Raw genomic sequence first — 17,102 nt, 5'->3', positions numbered from 1 at the left:
ACCCTTCTTGCATTCAATTATCTGATGCAGCTAGAAATTAGGAACTCAAGACTTTCCATCTGAATATGCTCCTGACCTTTAACGGTTTGGGAAGTGAAGATGCTTTGGGTTTCATGCGAGAGCTCTATAGTACGGTACAAATTTTACCTTTGAATAATTTATCTGAGGAAGAGCTTAGAATGAAATGTTTTCCATATTGCATGAGGGGTGATGCTAGGCAGTGGTTGTTAAATTTACCAGAGGGTTCTTTAAGAGCTTGGGATGATGTTTACAATGCTTTCATGTTTAAATATTATTCATCTCAAAAGACAATGGACTATAGGAGTAGGATATGCACTTTCACTCAAAGAGAGGCTGAGTTATTTCATGAAGCATGGGATCGTTTTAAATTTCTTTTGACACAATGTCCACACCATCAATTCCCATTGTTATTGTTGACACAATTCTTTTATGATGGTTTAACTCCTAATTGTCAGTCTCTTGTAGATACTGCTGCAGGTGGATACACAGTGATAAAAATAGTGATGATTAGAAGCTATCTATGAGAGCTTAGCTACTAATTCTCGACAAAAGGCAGTGAGAGGTCGAAGGACTGCTGTGCATGAAATTAGCACACAATCTGAGTTGACAACACAAATGGCTGAATTGACTAAACAGATTAACTTGTTGATGACTCGTGATAGTTCGAATAGAGAATTTTGTATTTATTGCAATGCATATGGTCATAATTCTTCTATTTGTATGAATGCAGAGTCATCACAATCATCTTATGAGGAAGCTAATTACATGGGATCCAACATGGGTAGGCAACCACCAAGAAATGATCCATTTTCTAATTCATATAATCCAGGTTGGTGAAACCACCCTAACTTCTCATGGAGTGATCAAGGTAATGCAAGACCAATGGGACCACTCGGATTCCAGCAACAAGGACCATCAGGATTCCAGCAGCAGCAATACAGACTTTTCCAGCAGCCACCTGCACCACAACAGTCTCAACTTCCTGCTCAGGAGAAAAAGCCTGCTCAGGAGAAAAAGCCTCAATTGGAGGAGATGTTTATGCAATACATGGCTAGCCAGGACACGATGATGAAGAAAATGGATGCAAAGATTGATAAGGTTGCACAGTCCAACCAAGCATCCATTCATAATTTCGAAGTGCAAGTAGGTCAGTTGGCTAAATTGGTTGCAGAAAAAGATCGAGGTAAGTTTCCTAGTACCACTGAAATAAACCCTAGGGAAGGAGCTATGGCTGTCACGTTGAGAAGTGGTAAGATATTGAATGAAATTATGAAAGAAAATGAACCCACGAGGGTTGAGAAAGAGAGTGATAAAGAAGAGGAGCAAGTGCCTAAAGAGAATTCTAGTGATCAAAACCTTACTTTCTCTACAGTAAAACCTTATGTACCTCCCATTCCATATCCACAGAGGTTGCAAAAGAGGAACCAGGACAATAACTTTAAAAGATTTTTAGAGGTTTTTAAAAAATTGCAAATTAATATTCCTTTTGCAGAAGCACTTGCCAATATGCCATCTTATGCCAAGTACATTAAGGAAATTGTATCTAATAAAAAGAAATTGGAAGAGTTTGCTACTGTGCACCTAAATGAGGAGTGTAGTGCTATTCTACAAAGCAAATTACCTCCTAAGCTAATGGATCCAGGAAGTTTTTCTATTTCTTGCACTATTGGTAATACTGTCATTGATAAATGATTATGTGATTTAGGTGCCAGTATTAACCTTATGCCTTTAACTCTTTTCAAGAAGTTGGAAATAGCTGAAATGAAGCCAACAACAATCTCTCTTCAACTTGCTGATAGATCAGTCAAGTACCCGCTTGGAGTAGTGGAGGATATATTGGTAAAAGTTGGTAAATTTTATTTTCCTGCTGATTTTCTAATTCTTGATATGGCTAATGACACAGATACAACTCTTATACTTGGTAGGCCATTTTTGTTGACAGGAGGAGTATTAATTGATATGCCTTTAGGGAAATTGATTTTTAGAGTAGGTACAGAAAAAGAGGAATTCTCTATCTCTAAAGCTGTAAAATTACCAACTTTTGATGAATCATGTCTTTTTGTTGATGTTATTGAGAAACCTTCAGAAGAAGAATTTGTTAAGCATTCACCTAGTGAAACACAACATCAACTTGAACTTAAACCACCTTCATTGCGGTTCAAATACGAATTTTTGAGTGACTATGATACTTTTCTTATGTTTTCTTATGCTCATTTACTTCATGCAAAAGAAGAGAGATTGTGGAGAACATTGACTAAAGCTTGGCATGACAAAAATAATTTTTGGAGAGAATTCAATGTAGGGCAAGAAGCTTTGTTGTCTAGTTCTTGTCTTAAGCTTTTTCTAGAGAAATTGAAGTCTAGATGGTTTGGTCCTTCCATGGTCACTAAAGTTTGTTCGTATGAGGCCATAGAGATGTAAAGAGATAAAAATAGACCATTCATGGTTGCTTCACCAAAAGGCAGCCCGGAAGAAACTGGCAACTAACAAGGAAGTTTCCTGTTTATTTCATTTTCTCATACTTGCTTTTATATTTAACATTGGGGACAATGTTGAGTTTGAGTGTGGGGAAGGGAAAGTAAGATTAGGGGATATTTTCTGCAAGTTTTATGCAAAATAGGCAATATCAAAAAAAAATTCTGCATTTTTTCCTGCAATTTTCTGCAACATTTTCTGCATTTTCTCTATTTTTCTGCATTTTGCTACAGTAAAATTCTGCATTTTTCTTTCTACATTTTCTGCACTAATTTTCTGCATTTTATGGGATTTTCAGCGTCATTTCCTTCATTTTTCTGCAATTTCTTAGCAAAATAAAGTAGGAAAAAAATACCATCTAATGACTATGTTGATTGGGAGATAGGTTCTAGTGTTCTGGGAGTGCATAATATCAATGAATGTGTTTGGCTATATGTATGCTTGCATAGAGTTGGTAGTCGAATTCTGTCACACCGTGAGCTGTTGAGCCTAGAGGTTGCCCACTGCAACTTATTTTCATTTTGAGTGTTTATTTGCCCTCTTTGATTGTGTTACTTCTAGAACTTGCTTCATACCATTTCAGAGCTACATGTTATATGTTGACACGAGAATGATTTAGGCATTAGGATTTAGCCTTATAGCCTTAAAAATGACCACATCCTTATACATTTTAATTTTCCCCTAGTGAACCATTTTTGAGCTTTAAAATATATAAGACATTTTTCTTCATTAGCCAATTCCAAAGAACCTTAGCTCATAAAAAGAAACCTTTTAACCCGTCCTTGAGTCAGTAGAAGTCATTATTTCATTTATCTGTGCAAGATGACCAAAAGTGATGAAGTATGGGTGAGATTGGAGTTGAAAGGTGATTGTACAATTGATTTTCTTTGAGTGAAGAATTGTTTGTGATCAAAGGGGGTGAAAATGAAAAAAAAATGAACAAAATGATATGTTCTATTTTGTGGGTTGAAAAATCTTGTTAGCCCAAACTTTTGTGCTCATTTTATTCTTAAAATGATTTGTGAGCAATGAAGGCATGATAGAAATTTGAAGATTATAGGAAGAGTACTATTGAGGGTTATGTGGAAATGATGAGGTATTTATTCGGTTTTACCAGAAAAAAACAAGAGGAAAAAAGAGAAAAAAACAGAAAACAAATGAAAAAAAAGGAAAAAATGAAAATGGAAAAAAAGATGAAAAAGAGATGGAGGTTTTGAAAGTTGTTTATTAGTGAAAAGGATGAGGGGGAATGAAACAGTGATAGCTTGTTTTAATAGAGTTCATTGTATGGGTAGAATACGAGTTCGTGCTCTTGATATGGTGAAATTATGACTCTACTGATCCCTTGGACTTTATTTGTATTTCCTTATATCCTTTCTTTCTTAAACCACATACCCTTGGCCCCATTACAACCCAGAAATAAAGACCTTTTGACTCGTGTTTTTCATATAATTTTGGTAGTGGAGTTTTGGTGGACAAGCAAGCCTATGCCAAGTGCACTCTCAATAGAGGATGGTGTGTACCTTTCTTATACATATATTTGTGAGAGATTGAGTGAATAACCGTGAGGACTACTATTCTCTATTGTCTTGTGTGCGTATGACTTTGAACTCTCATGAAGTATTATGTGTTTACCATCTCCTTGAATTGAATGCCTAGTTGACATGGTTATGGTTGGTAGTTTGATTTCACTGAATAAGTTTGCTTGGGGACAAGCAAAACCTTGAGTGTGGGGAAGTTTGATAAGCTTAATTTCTAGGCATTATTTAGAGTAATTTAAGTTAGTGATTTGCATAAATAAATTAAGTTTTAGGGTTAATTATATTATAAATATTATATTTAGTATATGTTACTAGTTTAGATGAGTTTTAATAAATATTAGGCTAATGTTGCATTTTTATTAATATATAAAGAAGAGTTTTATCTTATCTATATTATTAAATTTATTTGTTAGTTTTATTCATTCTATTTTTAATAAGTGTTTTAATATTTAAATTTAATTGAGTTATTATGCCATTAGTTTATAATTATTTTATTTTAACTTAATTTGTTTTGTGTCTTTAGGGATTGGCGTAGCAGAGAAAGAGAAAGGGGAAGAGATTAAAAAGGTTTTAGGGATTTGGCTTTTGTTGGTTGAGTCGGCAGATTAAGTACGAAACGGAAAAGGAAAAAAAGAGGGAGGAAGGAGAGAATAAAACGAAAGCCAGGGAGCTGCAGTAGTGTGGTCGGCGATGAGATTTCAGCGAGGAAGCAAGGGATTTTTCAAGATTCCATCGCCAGAATTCTTGAGCTTCAATCGCGGCTACCTTCTTCTTAGGCTTGAATTACTTTCTTTCATTTCTATTTTTATTCTTGTTCAAATTTTCAGAATACTATTTATTGAACAATTTATACATTCAAATATGATTCTTGGCTAGAACTTTAATTAGGGATTTGGATTAGCCTTAATTAGATTAATTGACTTTTTTTTCATGTGTTGATTCTTCCAATTTCAGTTTAATTATTGAATTTGATTATATTTATTTTACGCATTTTAATTGTGAATTGTGTGACTGGCCATTGCATAGTTCTAATATTAGGGTTCATAAGAAGAACTGACAGGTGAATTATGAACCTAGAACTCGTAAGATAAACACAATTGACCTAAACTAGACATAGCTTTAGGTATTTGTGGTGATATTTGATTGTTGCTAATGGGTTTAATTAATGTTGGTGAGATATCGACGGATGATCACAGTTAATTGGATACAACCTATTAGCTCGACGGAGTATTAGGATATATTTGAAGCAATCATCACTATAGTCATAAGAATTAATACTTAGGAGAGTTAGTTAATTGTCTAATAGGTGAACCCAAATCCTTAGTCTTCTATCAATTGGAATTTCCCTTTGTTTTAATTTCATAAATATTCTTTTTAATTATATTAATTCTAATTATTTGCGTTTTTTTCCTAATCAACAAATTGATTATTTAAGATAACAGTTAATAGTGTTCTTCGTGGGATCGACCCTGGAATACTCCAGGAATTTATACTTTGGTTGACTCTGTGCGCTTGCAGATTATAGCAATCAAGTTTTTGGCGCCGTTGCCGGAGACAATTTATTAAACTGTTTTCTTTAAATTTTTCTTTTCAATTTTTTTTTAGGTTGTTAGGTTCGTTATTATTTTATTTTTATTTTTATTTATTTAGTTTTTATTTTTCTGTGCCCAATTCGTAAAGTTGAGAGCACGAGTTAGACTAGTGTAGCTAGATAGCTTGTAGTCTAAACTCTTCTGATTTAATGGTTGTAGTAATTTGTCATTTTGATGGTGCTGGACACCGGGGTTTTATTCCCCTAGTATTTCGGTTGATAGTATGACTTGTATGTTTTTAGTTCTACCCTTAGCCTGTGCAATCACCTTGGAGGGTGATTGTGGCGGTGACACTCCTTTAAGATGCTAATTAAGTTTATTTTCCGCTGCTTTAGTTTATCTTTAAAGTTTAGTTTGATAATCAAGGTTAAGAAAAAGGGGGTGTTACAGATGAGCCCCTCCTCCTGGGTCCAATTCACAAAATCTGCACTTCAGTGTGTTGAGAACGAGCTATAGTTTCTTGTCTCGTCTCCGTTTAGGACTGAGTTGAAATCCTCGGCTACGAGCCAAGGCCCCACTATGCCTCGTTCCGTTTGACGAAGATCCTTCCAAAGTCGCCGGCATAGGTAGTGTGCCGGGTTTCCATAAATTGGGGTTAGAAAGCAGGGAGGTTGATCGCCTTTCCTTTAGGCATAAGAATGAATTGGGGGTGGGTGAATAAGATCGTGACCAAAAGACCCAGATACCCCTACTAAAGCCAATAGCTTCTACTCGAATCCAATCTGTGAAATCAAGCTTCATACATATAGCATTAGTTTGGGCACCTGAAACCTTGGGTTCGAAAAGACCCAAGATGCAAGGTTTGTACATCTGGGGGAGTTGTTTAAGGGTGCGAAGGAACGACTTTCCACCCGCACCCTGACAATTCCAGAAGATACAATCCACAACAAAAAGAAACGTAAACCAAAAACACAGAGCAAACAAGCCAAAAAAACCAAAAAACAAAGACAAAAGCAGGGGCGCTCATTGAGCTCCCCCATTTCCCCCAGTCGCACACTGCGTCGGGACAATTGAAGATAGTAATTCAATTCTGTTACAACTAATAGAGATTACAGTAGTATAACAGATAGGAAATGCTAAATTCTCCTAACTAATAGACTAGCCTTAGTCAACTAAACTAACACCACATAATTATTAACTATAGTATACAACAAATATAACATGAAATAATAACACTTATTAACACACCCCCTTAAGCACAAGGTTGATGGGCCACAACTTTGAGCTTGTCTCAGAGAGCTGCAAACCTCGGCCCTGGCAACGACTTGGTGAATATATCCGCTAGCTGGTCCTTGGTAGATACAAAGTTGACCACGAAGTCTCTAGAGGCAACCTTGTCCCGAACAAAATGATAGTCGATTTCAACATGTTTAGTCCTTGCGTGAAAAACTGGATTGGCGCAAAGATACGTCGCCCCTAGATTGTCACACCATAAGGTCGACGGCTGGCCGGAGTGTAACCCAAGTTCATGCAGTAATGAGACGACCCATGTTATTTCTGCCGACACATCAACCATCGCTTTATACTCAGCCTTAGTAGACGAACGAGCCACGATGCTCTGCTTCCTAGAGAGCCAAGAAATAAGGTTGGAGCCTAAGAAAATAGTACCCACTCGTGCTCTTCCTGTCAATCGGACAACCAGCCCAGTCGGAGTTGGAAAAGGCATAAATGGCAGCGGAGGAAGAAGCGGAGAGACGTAAGCCATAGTCGAGAGTTCCTTTGATGTACTGTAACACACGTTTCACCAGGCTCTAGTGGTCAACAGTCGGAGAGTGCATAAACTGGCAGAGGCGATTGATCGCATAACAGAGGTCCGGCCAAGTCATAGTCAAGTATTACAGGGCGCCTACTATGCGGTGGCATTGTGTCGGATTCTCACACGGTTGCACTGAAGGAGTTACCGCTTGTGTAATAGCAGCTGGTGTGGTGAGTGGTTTGCAGTCCACCATCCCGGACTGATTTAGCAAGTCAGTCATGTAGCGCCGCTGTGAGAGTACTAAGTCGTTCTCTACCGCAATTGTTTCATTGCCCAATAAGAACGCCGATTTGCCAAGGTCTCGAATTTTGAAAGCTGAAGCTAGGCGATGGAGAAAAGTATTGACTAGAGTTGCATTGTTTCTCATCATAATGATGTCGTCGACATAAACGAGCAGGAACACCCGTGAAGAGCCAGAGGTATAGTGAAATAGCGAGATATCTGTTTTAGATGGTGAGAACCTTGCAAACAGTAAAAAATCATGAAGTCTTTTAAACCAAGCCCGAGGGGCTTGTTTGAGACCATACAGAGAGCGTTGAAGATGGCAGACGTGACCAGGATGTGACGGGTCTTCATATCCTGGTGGTTGTTTCATGTATACTGTCTCTGCCAAGTGGCCATTAAGGAAAATATTGTGTACATATAACTGGCGCAGAGTCCAGCTGTTTGACACGGCAAGAGAAAAGAGCATTCGGACCGTAGTCGGTTTGACAACTGGACTAAATGTGTCGAAAAAATTCTCGCCTACTACCTGTTTGAAGCCCTTAGCAACATGGAGCGCTTTATAGCGTTCTACCGAACCATCAACGGTGCTGGTTCTGGTGGAACGAGATGCCAAGTATTGTTGTGAAGAAGTGCATTGAACTCCTAGTCCATGGCCTCACGCCACTGTGGATGCCCTACAGCCTGTGAGTAGCAAGTCGGATCAGTAGTTGCACTTAAGGCATGATAGCGCTCATTTGTGACTCGAGTCATGTGACGGAGGCGCATGACATACCCCCGTTCCCTGTGGTTGAACACCGGTTGTCACATTTTGGGTCCTAGCTGGTGCGGGACCTTCAAAAGCCAGGGGCGCTGGGTCTTGTGCCAGCGGAGTGGGTTTGGACCCTGAGGTTACTGGACCTGGATTTAGTTGTGTAGCCGCTTGTGTGAGCCGTGGTATTATGGACCCGGCTGCCCATGGCACGGCCGGTGGCGGTGTAGCCTGTGATGGATGTCCTGTGTAAAACGGGAAAACAGACTCGTCAAACCGGACATGGCGACATATATAGGTTTTTCAACTTATCAGATCCATGCATCTGTATCCCCTAAAGGACGTATGGTAACCTAAGAAGACACAGGAGCTGAGTGGTACTCTATCTTGTGCCGATTGTATTGCCGAAAATAAGGGTAATACCGACACTCGAAGATTCGTAGGAACGTGTATGGTGGTGATATTTTATGTAGACGAGAGTATGAGCTTTCAAAGTTCAAGACTGATGTTGGTAGATAATTGATTAAGCAAGTGGCAGTTTCAAAGGCATAGTCCCAATATTGAAGGGGTACTGAGCCTTCAGCGAGAAGAGCTAAGCCGGTTTCAACGATATGTCTGTTCCGGCGCTCAACTCTGTCGTTTTGTTCATGTGTATAGTCACAAGATTACCGGTGATTTATACCAAGTGATTGGAATATGGTGTGTAATTTTCGGTATTCACCCCTTAAATCTGACTGTATAGATTTGATAGAACGCGAAAATTGGCGCTCTATCAACACACGAAACGACTCAAATATTTTATATATGTCCGATTTTACCCGTAACGGATAAAACTAACAGAAGCGTGAATAGTCATCTACAAATAGCAGAAAGTATCGAAAACCACTAGCTAAAATTACAGGGGCAGGTCTTCAGATATCGGTATATAATAAATCTAGAACATTATTGCTAGAATTTTCAACCCTATCTAACTTAAACCGCGAAGACTTGCCAAGGTGACAAGCCGTGCATGACCCCGGCGATTTGGCTTTATTTGGCTCGATCGGACAACTTTGGAGAACTCGATTTAGGACAAGACCGTGCGGGTGACCTAGCCTGCGATGCCACACCGCGGGAGTAGTGCTGGACCTGACGAACACGAAGTGGGATTGTGACATCGGAAGTTTGTACAAGCCACCCGAGGTGGGTCCCTTAAGTAGAACTGCCCTGGTTTTGGAATCCTTCACAATAAAACAATTGTTATGAAATTCAAAGTAAACATTGTTTTCATTAGTGAATTTATGAACGGATAAGTGTGGTACAGACAAACTCGGGACATGCAACACATTAGATAGACATAAAGATTTAGACACAGAAGGGATGGATGCACGACCGACTCGTGAAATAACCAAACCTGCACCGTTACTGACTCGCAGCACGTCGGGACCACTGTATTCGTCGGAGTGAGTAAACATTCCGGCGTTGGGTGTGGCATGCGATGTAGCTCCAGTATCCGGATACCAGCCTTCTGCCGGACTCGCCGCATTCGCCGTTATAACTTCGCCGGAGGTCGCAACATGAGCTTGGGCCGGCGGCTGAGTCGTGTAACGCTTGTAACAAAAGACGGCCGTGCGCCCGTGTGAACGACAGATTTGGCATCTCGGCGCACCACGGCCGCAGCGGTCACCTCGTCCTTGGCCGGCGCGTCCACCACGACCTCCACGCCACTACTGATTTGATCCATGCCGGCCACCATCGTTGTTCGATCCACGGCCGCAACCAGCATACATGGCCGTGTGTGACCTGCCATTGCCGCCATCAGCTACCACGGGGTATTCATCGGAGAGGATGAATTCTTGAGCCTGCAAATAGTCGGATAATTGTGGGAGGGACACTGAAGTACCTGAAACAGTGAGAGACGCAGCTATAGCTCTAAATTCCGGACGGAGTCCCCGGAATACATAGAGATTCTGCTCGTCCAAGGAGAGTGGCTGGCTGGCATGCGCAAGAGCCTCCACGATGAGTTCTGCTCGCCCCAAATAATCAGCTAGCGATGCGTTACCTTGGCGAAGCGATTGGAACTGCCCGAGTAAGTTTAGGCACCGTGCGCATGTGGAGGACCCGAGAGCCGTGTTGATGGAACGCCATACCTCTGCGGTGGTATTCCGGCCGACGGCCAAATGCAAGACCTCATCGGACATTGAGGAGATGAGGAGTGAGATGATCGATTGATCCTGCTGCACCCACACCTTGTACTCCGGATTGGGGAGAGGAACCGCAGCAGTCGCACCAGATGCTGAGTCACCGGAAGAAGAAACTATGTCGACGGTAGGTGGTGGGCACGGTGTGCTGCCGTCGACGAATCCAAGGAGATCCTGACCCCGTAAGAATCGGATGAGCTACGTACGCAAGAACAAGAAATTTCTTGATGTAATCTTCATAGAAACGTAGTGGTGGGCTGAAGCAAGAGGGTTCGGGGCGATCGGAGAGGGAGTGTTAGTGGCAGAGACCGTTCTTTCCGACGAATTGCTCGACATTGCGAGTGTTTTTGCATTGAGGGTGAGCTGTTTACGGTGGAGAGAGAGACATGATCGATAACCTATTTGATACCAGATTAGAGATAGTAATTCAATTCAGTTACAACTGATAGAGATTACAATAGTATAACAGATAAGAAACGCTAAACTCTCCTAACTAATAGACTAGCCTTAGTCAACTAAACTAACACCACATAATTATTAACTATAGTATACAACAAATATAACATTAAATAATAACACTTATTAATAGGGACCATTTCAAGGTCCATCACCACTTCTCCCTCATCGTCAAACTGCCCTGGCGGATCCCCATGGTGTTCCGTTGAGGGCTGCCAGACCGGCGATGGGACGTTGCCACGATTGTCTCCTACAAACACCCGCGATGACCTGATCACCAAGCCTCCTTGTGAGCCCCGAACAACAACGTGTTCCTCCTCTTCCGCTGTCCTCCTCGAACCCTCACCATTGACCCGTCGTTCCCTGGGTAGAGACACCCCTTATCTGGATTGTACCTCCTGAGTCGCCGCCGCAGGTTCATTCACAATTTGCATTTCATTGGCTATGACATTCGGACTTCTACTTCTTTCTCCCCCATCTACCTGCGACTGCCCATTTCGCACAGCTCCTCTACTTGTGCCGCCGGTTATGGTTACTCATCCCTCCCTGTTTCTCAACGTTTTCCGTCCTCGTCTCTCCCGCGGCCACCTCGATCTCAGCTTCTGCCAGTGGCGCAAACCTAGAAGCTTAGATTGGTGCTCCATTTGCGGGTCTAGTTCTTTCCCCTTGACCCGTCACCTGTCGCGAGTTCCGGTGTACTGGCTTCGACGGCGGCCTCCCGCTCCATTTGGGAGCAATCATTCAAACCCCAAAAGGGATCGTAGGATCCGCAGCCTCCTTCGTCGTAGTGGAAACCTGCTCGCCGTCGGCTGCAATTGGAGTTGCCTCTGCAACCGCCAAGCCGTCGCCTTGCTCAGCTGTCGGCTTACGACGCAAAGGGCATGCATCCTTTGCATGTCCATAAAGACCACAAGAGAAACATACCAGGTGTATGCCTTCATACGCCACTTGCCTTACCTTCTCCTTGTACGTGAACTTTGAAATCAAAGGCTTTCTCATATCAATCTCGATACATATCCGAGTAAACTTCCCACGGGAAACAAGGCTGGTGGCTTGGTCGTCTCGGACTGTCCTTCTAATGCGATTCCCGAGTTTCTTAAGAAAAATAAGATCATAATACTCCACAGGTATACATGGAATTCTTACCCAGACAAGCAGTTTCTCTGTGGTATCGTTCATTGGATCAAAATCCGGTTCCCAAGGCTTCACGATCAAATAATGATCTAAAACCATCCATGGGCCCTCGTACATCGCAAACTTCATGTCCTCGATTGATCCAATCCGCACAAGGAAGTAGTCATTGTCCAGCGCAATCAGGTCCAAACTTCCTTTGGGCTTCCACATGGATGTCAGGCGCCGCAGCAGGTATGCGTAACCCACTCTACGCCCCCATCACTTTGATGATGGGCGACTTTCGCCACGGGGCTCGGATCGCCTCCAATTCTTTCTTAGTCAGCCTGATAGTAGGACACAGGGGATCATCGTTCTCCTATGCGACGATCTCATCGCGTTCGTCCGTCTGATCTAGCACAACTGGCTGTTGTTCCTGGGCAGCCGCGCTTCGTCCTGTCGCGCTCTCCGCATACGTACGTCGTGGCGCCACTGGCTCCTGGATCGTCGCCGGCACCACCATCGGTGACGCCATCTCCACCACTTGCTGGTTCGTCGATGAGGTTCCCGCATCGGCCTCCACCATCGCATCGAGGGGCGTCTCATGCACAATCTCCACCTCATCCGTCATCTGGATCTCCAGGCTTACCATCGTCGCATGCGCAGCAGGCATCGCTGGATGCCGCTTAGGGTTCTTCGTACTGCGCTCAAGAAGATCAAGATCTTCTGGCGATCGTTGGGAAGAGAGGTTTTCCAATCCTTCCATCTCTCGCTTTTACCCTTAAAACAGATTTCTGTTAAAGTTAATTCATCATTAGGACTAGTTGCTATATTAGTTATTATTGTGTTCAACAAATTACAAATGTATTAACATATCTTTAAACTATTTAAATTATTTTAGTATACACTTATTAACGTTTTCATATTAATTTTATTTAAATTTAAAACTTTTTAAATTTGGCGGGCTCCACCAAGGCCTGTGGGCCTAAGGCGGGGCCGGGCCGGTCGTGTTATTTTAGGCCCGTATTTTGGTGGGCTTTAACGGACCCAGGCGGCCTCGCCCCACCAGCCCGTTTAACAGCTCTATTAAAAAACATTACATTCTCAAAACATCTTTTGAACTATACACTCTCTAAACTTTTTTCTCGCAAAATAAAATTAATTCAATCGAGTTTCAATCATCCTATTCGGGAAAATTTTCTCAAGTTTTGTTTTTAGTTTTTTTTTTTTTTAATTTTTTTTTAGTTTTTTTTTTAATGTTTTTTTTTTATTTTTTTTTATGAGAGTTAATGTAACACCCCCAAAATCTACCATTCGAGCCTAGCATAAATCATATTCTTATGATAAAGAAATAGGGACTTTAGCATTAAATATCTAACCCATGCATAAAAAGGGGTGCTACTGCTGTAGTCATCCACATAAAGATGACCACCTGGCTAAACCACTATTATCCAAAATATAGGCAACATCAAGTGCCAAGGGTTCACAAACTCTGAAGTCCTAGCACCAAACAAAACCCAAAGTCAAACATTAAGTATGCTACAAAGTCTCAAACCCACATCAACATAATACTAAGCAACATGAAGGAACTAAAACTAGGAGCTACAACAAAAAGTACTACTATACTAACTCCTCTAGACAGGCTCTCGGCATACATCAATCCTAACCTAAAAGGGGTTTTTTTAAAACACATGAAAAATAACCCGTTAGCATGAAACACTAAGTATAAACCACTCAATGCCGTAATATATATATATATATATATATATATATATATATATATATATATATATATATATATATATATATATATATATATATATATATATATATAGTTGCATTCACATGCCAACACCCTTAAAATACAAACTGTGGACAAATTAAGATCATAGGATTAATGGCTTCGGATGACAGAGATTGATCCAAGAAACAAACATAATTATGGATCTGATTTTTAAAAAAGGGGTAAAAGGGTAAAACATGCAAAATTTAAATATGAATAATAATAATAACTAGTGTTTGCACCCGTGTGATGTATGGAATATATTTGTTATACTATATGAATTATAATTTGTTTCATATTCGACAGTGTAAATTTTGACGTTGAATTAAGGTTTGTATGAATGTTTTGAAATTGAATTAATTGGTCTAATTATCTTTATGTGTAGTAATTTAGTTATAGAAATTTTTGTAACGGAATATATACGTAATATGTAGATATGTAACAATTTTTTTATATTGGTGCACGCATAATAGATAATATTACTATTTAGAATTACACATTGTTGAAAACCTCTTTGTAGACGACATTAGTAGTAGTAACAGAAGTGTCTCCATCCTCGACTAGACCTAAAACCTTAAGGCCATCAGGATGAGTGACTCGGGAAAAAGTCACGTACAATTGACTGTGATTAAAAATTGGTTTTTTCAACAATAAGCCAACCTGAGTTAGTGTTTGACCCTAGCTTTTATTTATAGTCATTGCATATGCTAGCATCAACGGGAATTATTTACACTGGAACTTGAACGGCAATCTCGTATCAGAAGGGGTGAGAGACATTCGTGGTATAAGAACTTCGGTTCCTTGCTGCGTTCCATTAACTATTCTTGCTTCGACAATATGATCCGCAAATTTTGTAACGATGAGGCACATACCGTTACAAAGACCAAGAGAGTGGTCTATGTTCCGCAGTAACATAATAGGTGCACCAACCTTTATCGTCAATGAATGATTAGGAAGTCCAGACAATCTCAAGCTATTTAAAAATTCAGGAGTATGTACTTGTGAGAGATTATCACCATCTGATTCTGCCTTACACAAAGAGTCACAGCTTAAATACGTCCGACCTTTTGCAGTGTTCATATCACACATATACAGATTAATTTGATCAACAACATCTAAAGTCGGTGAGAGGATCGCTCGTCCTTCTAGGTGCGACTCTTCTAGCATTCCATACTTCGTCGTTGGGAAGATGCTTTCAACTATAGTTGCAATTGGATCAGGTCCACACTTCAACATAAACCTTGGTGGAATATCGATCTCAAACAAGCCATTGTTTACAAACCCAGTAATCCCATCTTCGATGTCTGCAATCCATCTTAAGAACCAATCAACCGCCTGTCTATCTTCGTTTGAAGCTAAGCTCTGTAGTCTCAAGTTCTTCGTGAGCCTCAATACCTTGCAATTCATCTAGAGGTATGAAGAATAAATAGTGGCTCATACAATCATTGGTCTCGTTACTTTTGGAATAACTGGAAGAATCTGCCTAAAATCACCGCCTAATACTACTGTCTTTCCACCAAATGTTTTCTGATCACTACCAGGTACGGTGAATCTCAATATATCCCTCATGGTTTTGTCTAAAGCCTCAAAACAGTATTTGTGTGTCATCGGTGCTTCATCCCATATTATCAATTTGCACTTGATTTTAAGTTTGCAAAGGTCACTGCCTTACGAGATATTGCAGGTGGAATCTTCATTCACTAAGAGTGGTATAGCAAATCGAGAATGCGTTGTCCTGCCACCTGGCAATAGTAAAGATGCTATTCCACTTGAAGCAACGTTCAGAACAATATCTCCGAGGGTCCTTATCTTTGAAGATAATGTTCTCCAGAAGAACGTCTTTCCTGTTCCTCCTATGTGAATCAAATAAACATTAATGTAGAAATTATAAAACTGATAAAATTATTACCATTGTAAAAAACAAAGTGGTGATTTGACTAACCTTAGAATATTTCACCTTCAACTCACTAGCAGTGACTCCTAGTAGAGGCGTACACACATTATCCCAAAGTATTAGTTCACCATCTTGATCATCATCAAGGATATCAATCACCAATTTATATTTTATGATTCCATTTGACCACTGTTTGTTACATGGCTTACAATACATTTTGTCCTCATTTTGTTGAAATTTCTTCCCACAGTTCTTATTCCTACATGAAGTGAAATACCAATCCTGCTGAATATCACGAATTTGTCCAAACACCCAAAATTGTCCAACCTACAAATTTTATTTCAAACACATCAAATCATCTGTTGAACATTAAAATGAATCATTTAAAAATTTAGTATAAATGATTATGATTCGACATAGCTCCAACTGAACCACTTCCAATGAGTCTAGAACTTGAACTTATACTACGCATAGGAGTAAAGAACCTAGGCAAACTCTTTAAAACAAATATGTTGTAATCGTTGAAGATGTTATCGATTACATATTATATGGCGTTACAAAAGTGAAATGTGTCCATACCTCTCCTTAAAACTGAAATACTTAGGGCATTCGTAGTTGAACAAAATCTTAGTTGCCGTATAGGAACTGGAAATCTTGACCTCACCATCTAATATAAAAAACAGTTTTAAATAAGTATATTTGACAGAAAGAAAGTAAAATCTACCGTTGTGTTATTACTCACTATCAGTCCACCTTGCTCTACATAGTTGTAGTATAACAATCAATGGATCTGTTAAAACAACATCATAGAACGGCAACGCTGAATCCACATGTTCGTCCCACAGGGTTATGCTCAATCGACTTTCCCTGAATTAACAAAAATTGATTTCGTATTGAAGGGTATATATTTATTTCTACAAATAAAGAAGACATAACAATTATACAAAAATACATACCGACAATCCTCAATGACGAAATCAATCAACCTTTGAGGTTTTTGATGAACTTGAATAACTTTAGGCTCATAAATCGAACCTACACGACCAATCAAATCTGTGGAAACAAATATAATCGGAAGATTGAAAAAAAGAAATGACATAGACTAATATGAAAGAGTAATAAAAATAATAATATGTAAAAAAGTTATTGCAATGATCTTACCAATTAATTCGTTACAATCAACACCCCCTGGAGCCTTCAAGGACCCAAAATCCTTAAATTTAAACATGTTTTTAGGACAAATTGAATCATCTTGATCCTAGACTTTAATAATTGTGTAACTGTTTGTTCTCATAATGAATTTGTGCTGGCACGTCTTAAA

At 40.0% G+C, this 17,102-nt stretch overlaps 3 protein-coding genes across 3 annotated transcripts; 1 reads left to right on the top strand and 2 right to left on the bottom strand.

Annotated features, from left to right (window-relative positions):
* The first annotated feature begins 903 nt into the window (after positions 1-903).
* Positions 904-4,646, top strand: LOC109173572. Its single transcript, XM_019322813.1, has 3 exons — positions 904-1,615; positions 1,727-1,942; positions 4,561-4,646. The coding sequence occupies exons 1-3, from the start codon at positions 904-906 to the stop codon at positions 4,644-4,646; spliced, it is 1,014 nt and encodes a 337-aa protein (XP_019178358.1).
* A 7,089-nt stretch (positions 4,647-11,735) lies between these two features.
* LOC109173571 lies at positions 11,736-12,338 on the bottom strand. The gene has a single exon (XM_019322812.1). The coding sequence runs from the start codon at positions 12,336-12,338 to the stop codon at positions 11,736-11,738; it is 603 nt and encodes a 200-aa protein (XP_019178357.1).
* A 2,272-nt stretch (positions 12,339-14,610) lies between these two features.
* On the bottom strand, positions 14,611-15,495 carry LOC109173570. The gene is made up of 2 exons (XM_019322811.1): positions 15,346-15,495; positions 14,611-15,294 (listed from the first exon to the last, which is right to left on the bottom strand). The coding sequence occupies exons 1-2, from the start codon at positions 15,493-15,495 to the stop codon at positions 14,611-14,613; spliced, it is 834 nt and encodes a 277-aa protein (XP_019178356.1).
* Positions 15,496-17,102: the final 1,607 nt, after the last annotated feature.

This window comes from Ipomoea nil, unplaced genomic scaffold (genome assembly GCF_001879475.1).
Source record: "Ipomoea nil cultivar Tokyo-kokei standard unplaced genomic scaffold, Asagao_1.1 scaffold0482, whole genome shotgun sequence".
NCBI lineage: Eukaryota > Viridiplantae > Streptophyta > Magnoliopsida > Solanales > Convolvulaceae > Ipomoea > Ipomoea nil.
This window is presented reverse-complemented; position numbering and strand designations above follow the sequence as displayed.

What these genes read in the sequence shown, in the direction of transcription:
- LOC109173570 (XM_019322811.1), bottom strand. Translation starts at nt 15,495, where the DNA reads ATGACACACAAATACTGTTTTGAGGCTTTAGACAAAACCATGAGGGAT. An exon ending in TTCTTCCAGTTATTCCAAAA is followed by an intron (nt 15,295 to 15,345) that starts GTAACGAGACCA and finishes TCATACCTCTAG; the next exon opens with ATGAATTGCAAGGTATTGAG.
- LOC109173572 (XM_019322813.1), top strand. Translation starts at nt 904, where the DNA reads ATGGGACCACTCGGATTCCAGCAACAAGGACCATCAGGATTCCAGCAG. An exon ending in TGTGCACCTAAATGAGGAGT is followed by an intron (nt 1,616 to 1,726) that starts GTAGTGCTATTC and finishes TATGTGATTTAG; the next exon opens with GTGCCAGTATTAACCTTATG. An exon ending in AGATACAACTCTTATACTTG is followed by an intron (nt 1,943 to 4,560) that starts GTAGGCCATTTT and finishes TTGTGTCTTTAG; the next exon opens with GGATTGGCGTAGCAGAGAAA.
- LOC109173571 (XM_019322812.1), bottom strand. Translation starts at nt 12,338, where the DNA reads ATGTGGAAGCCCAAAGGAAGTTTGGACCTGATTGCGCTGGACAATGAC.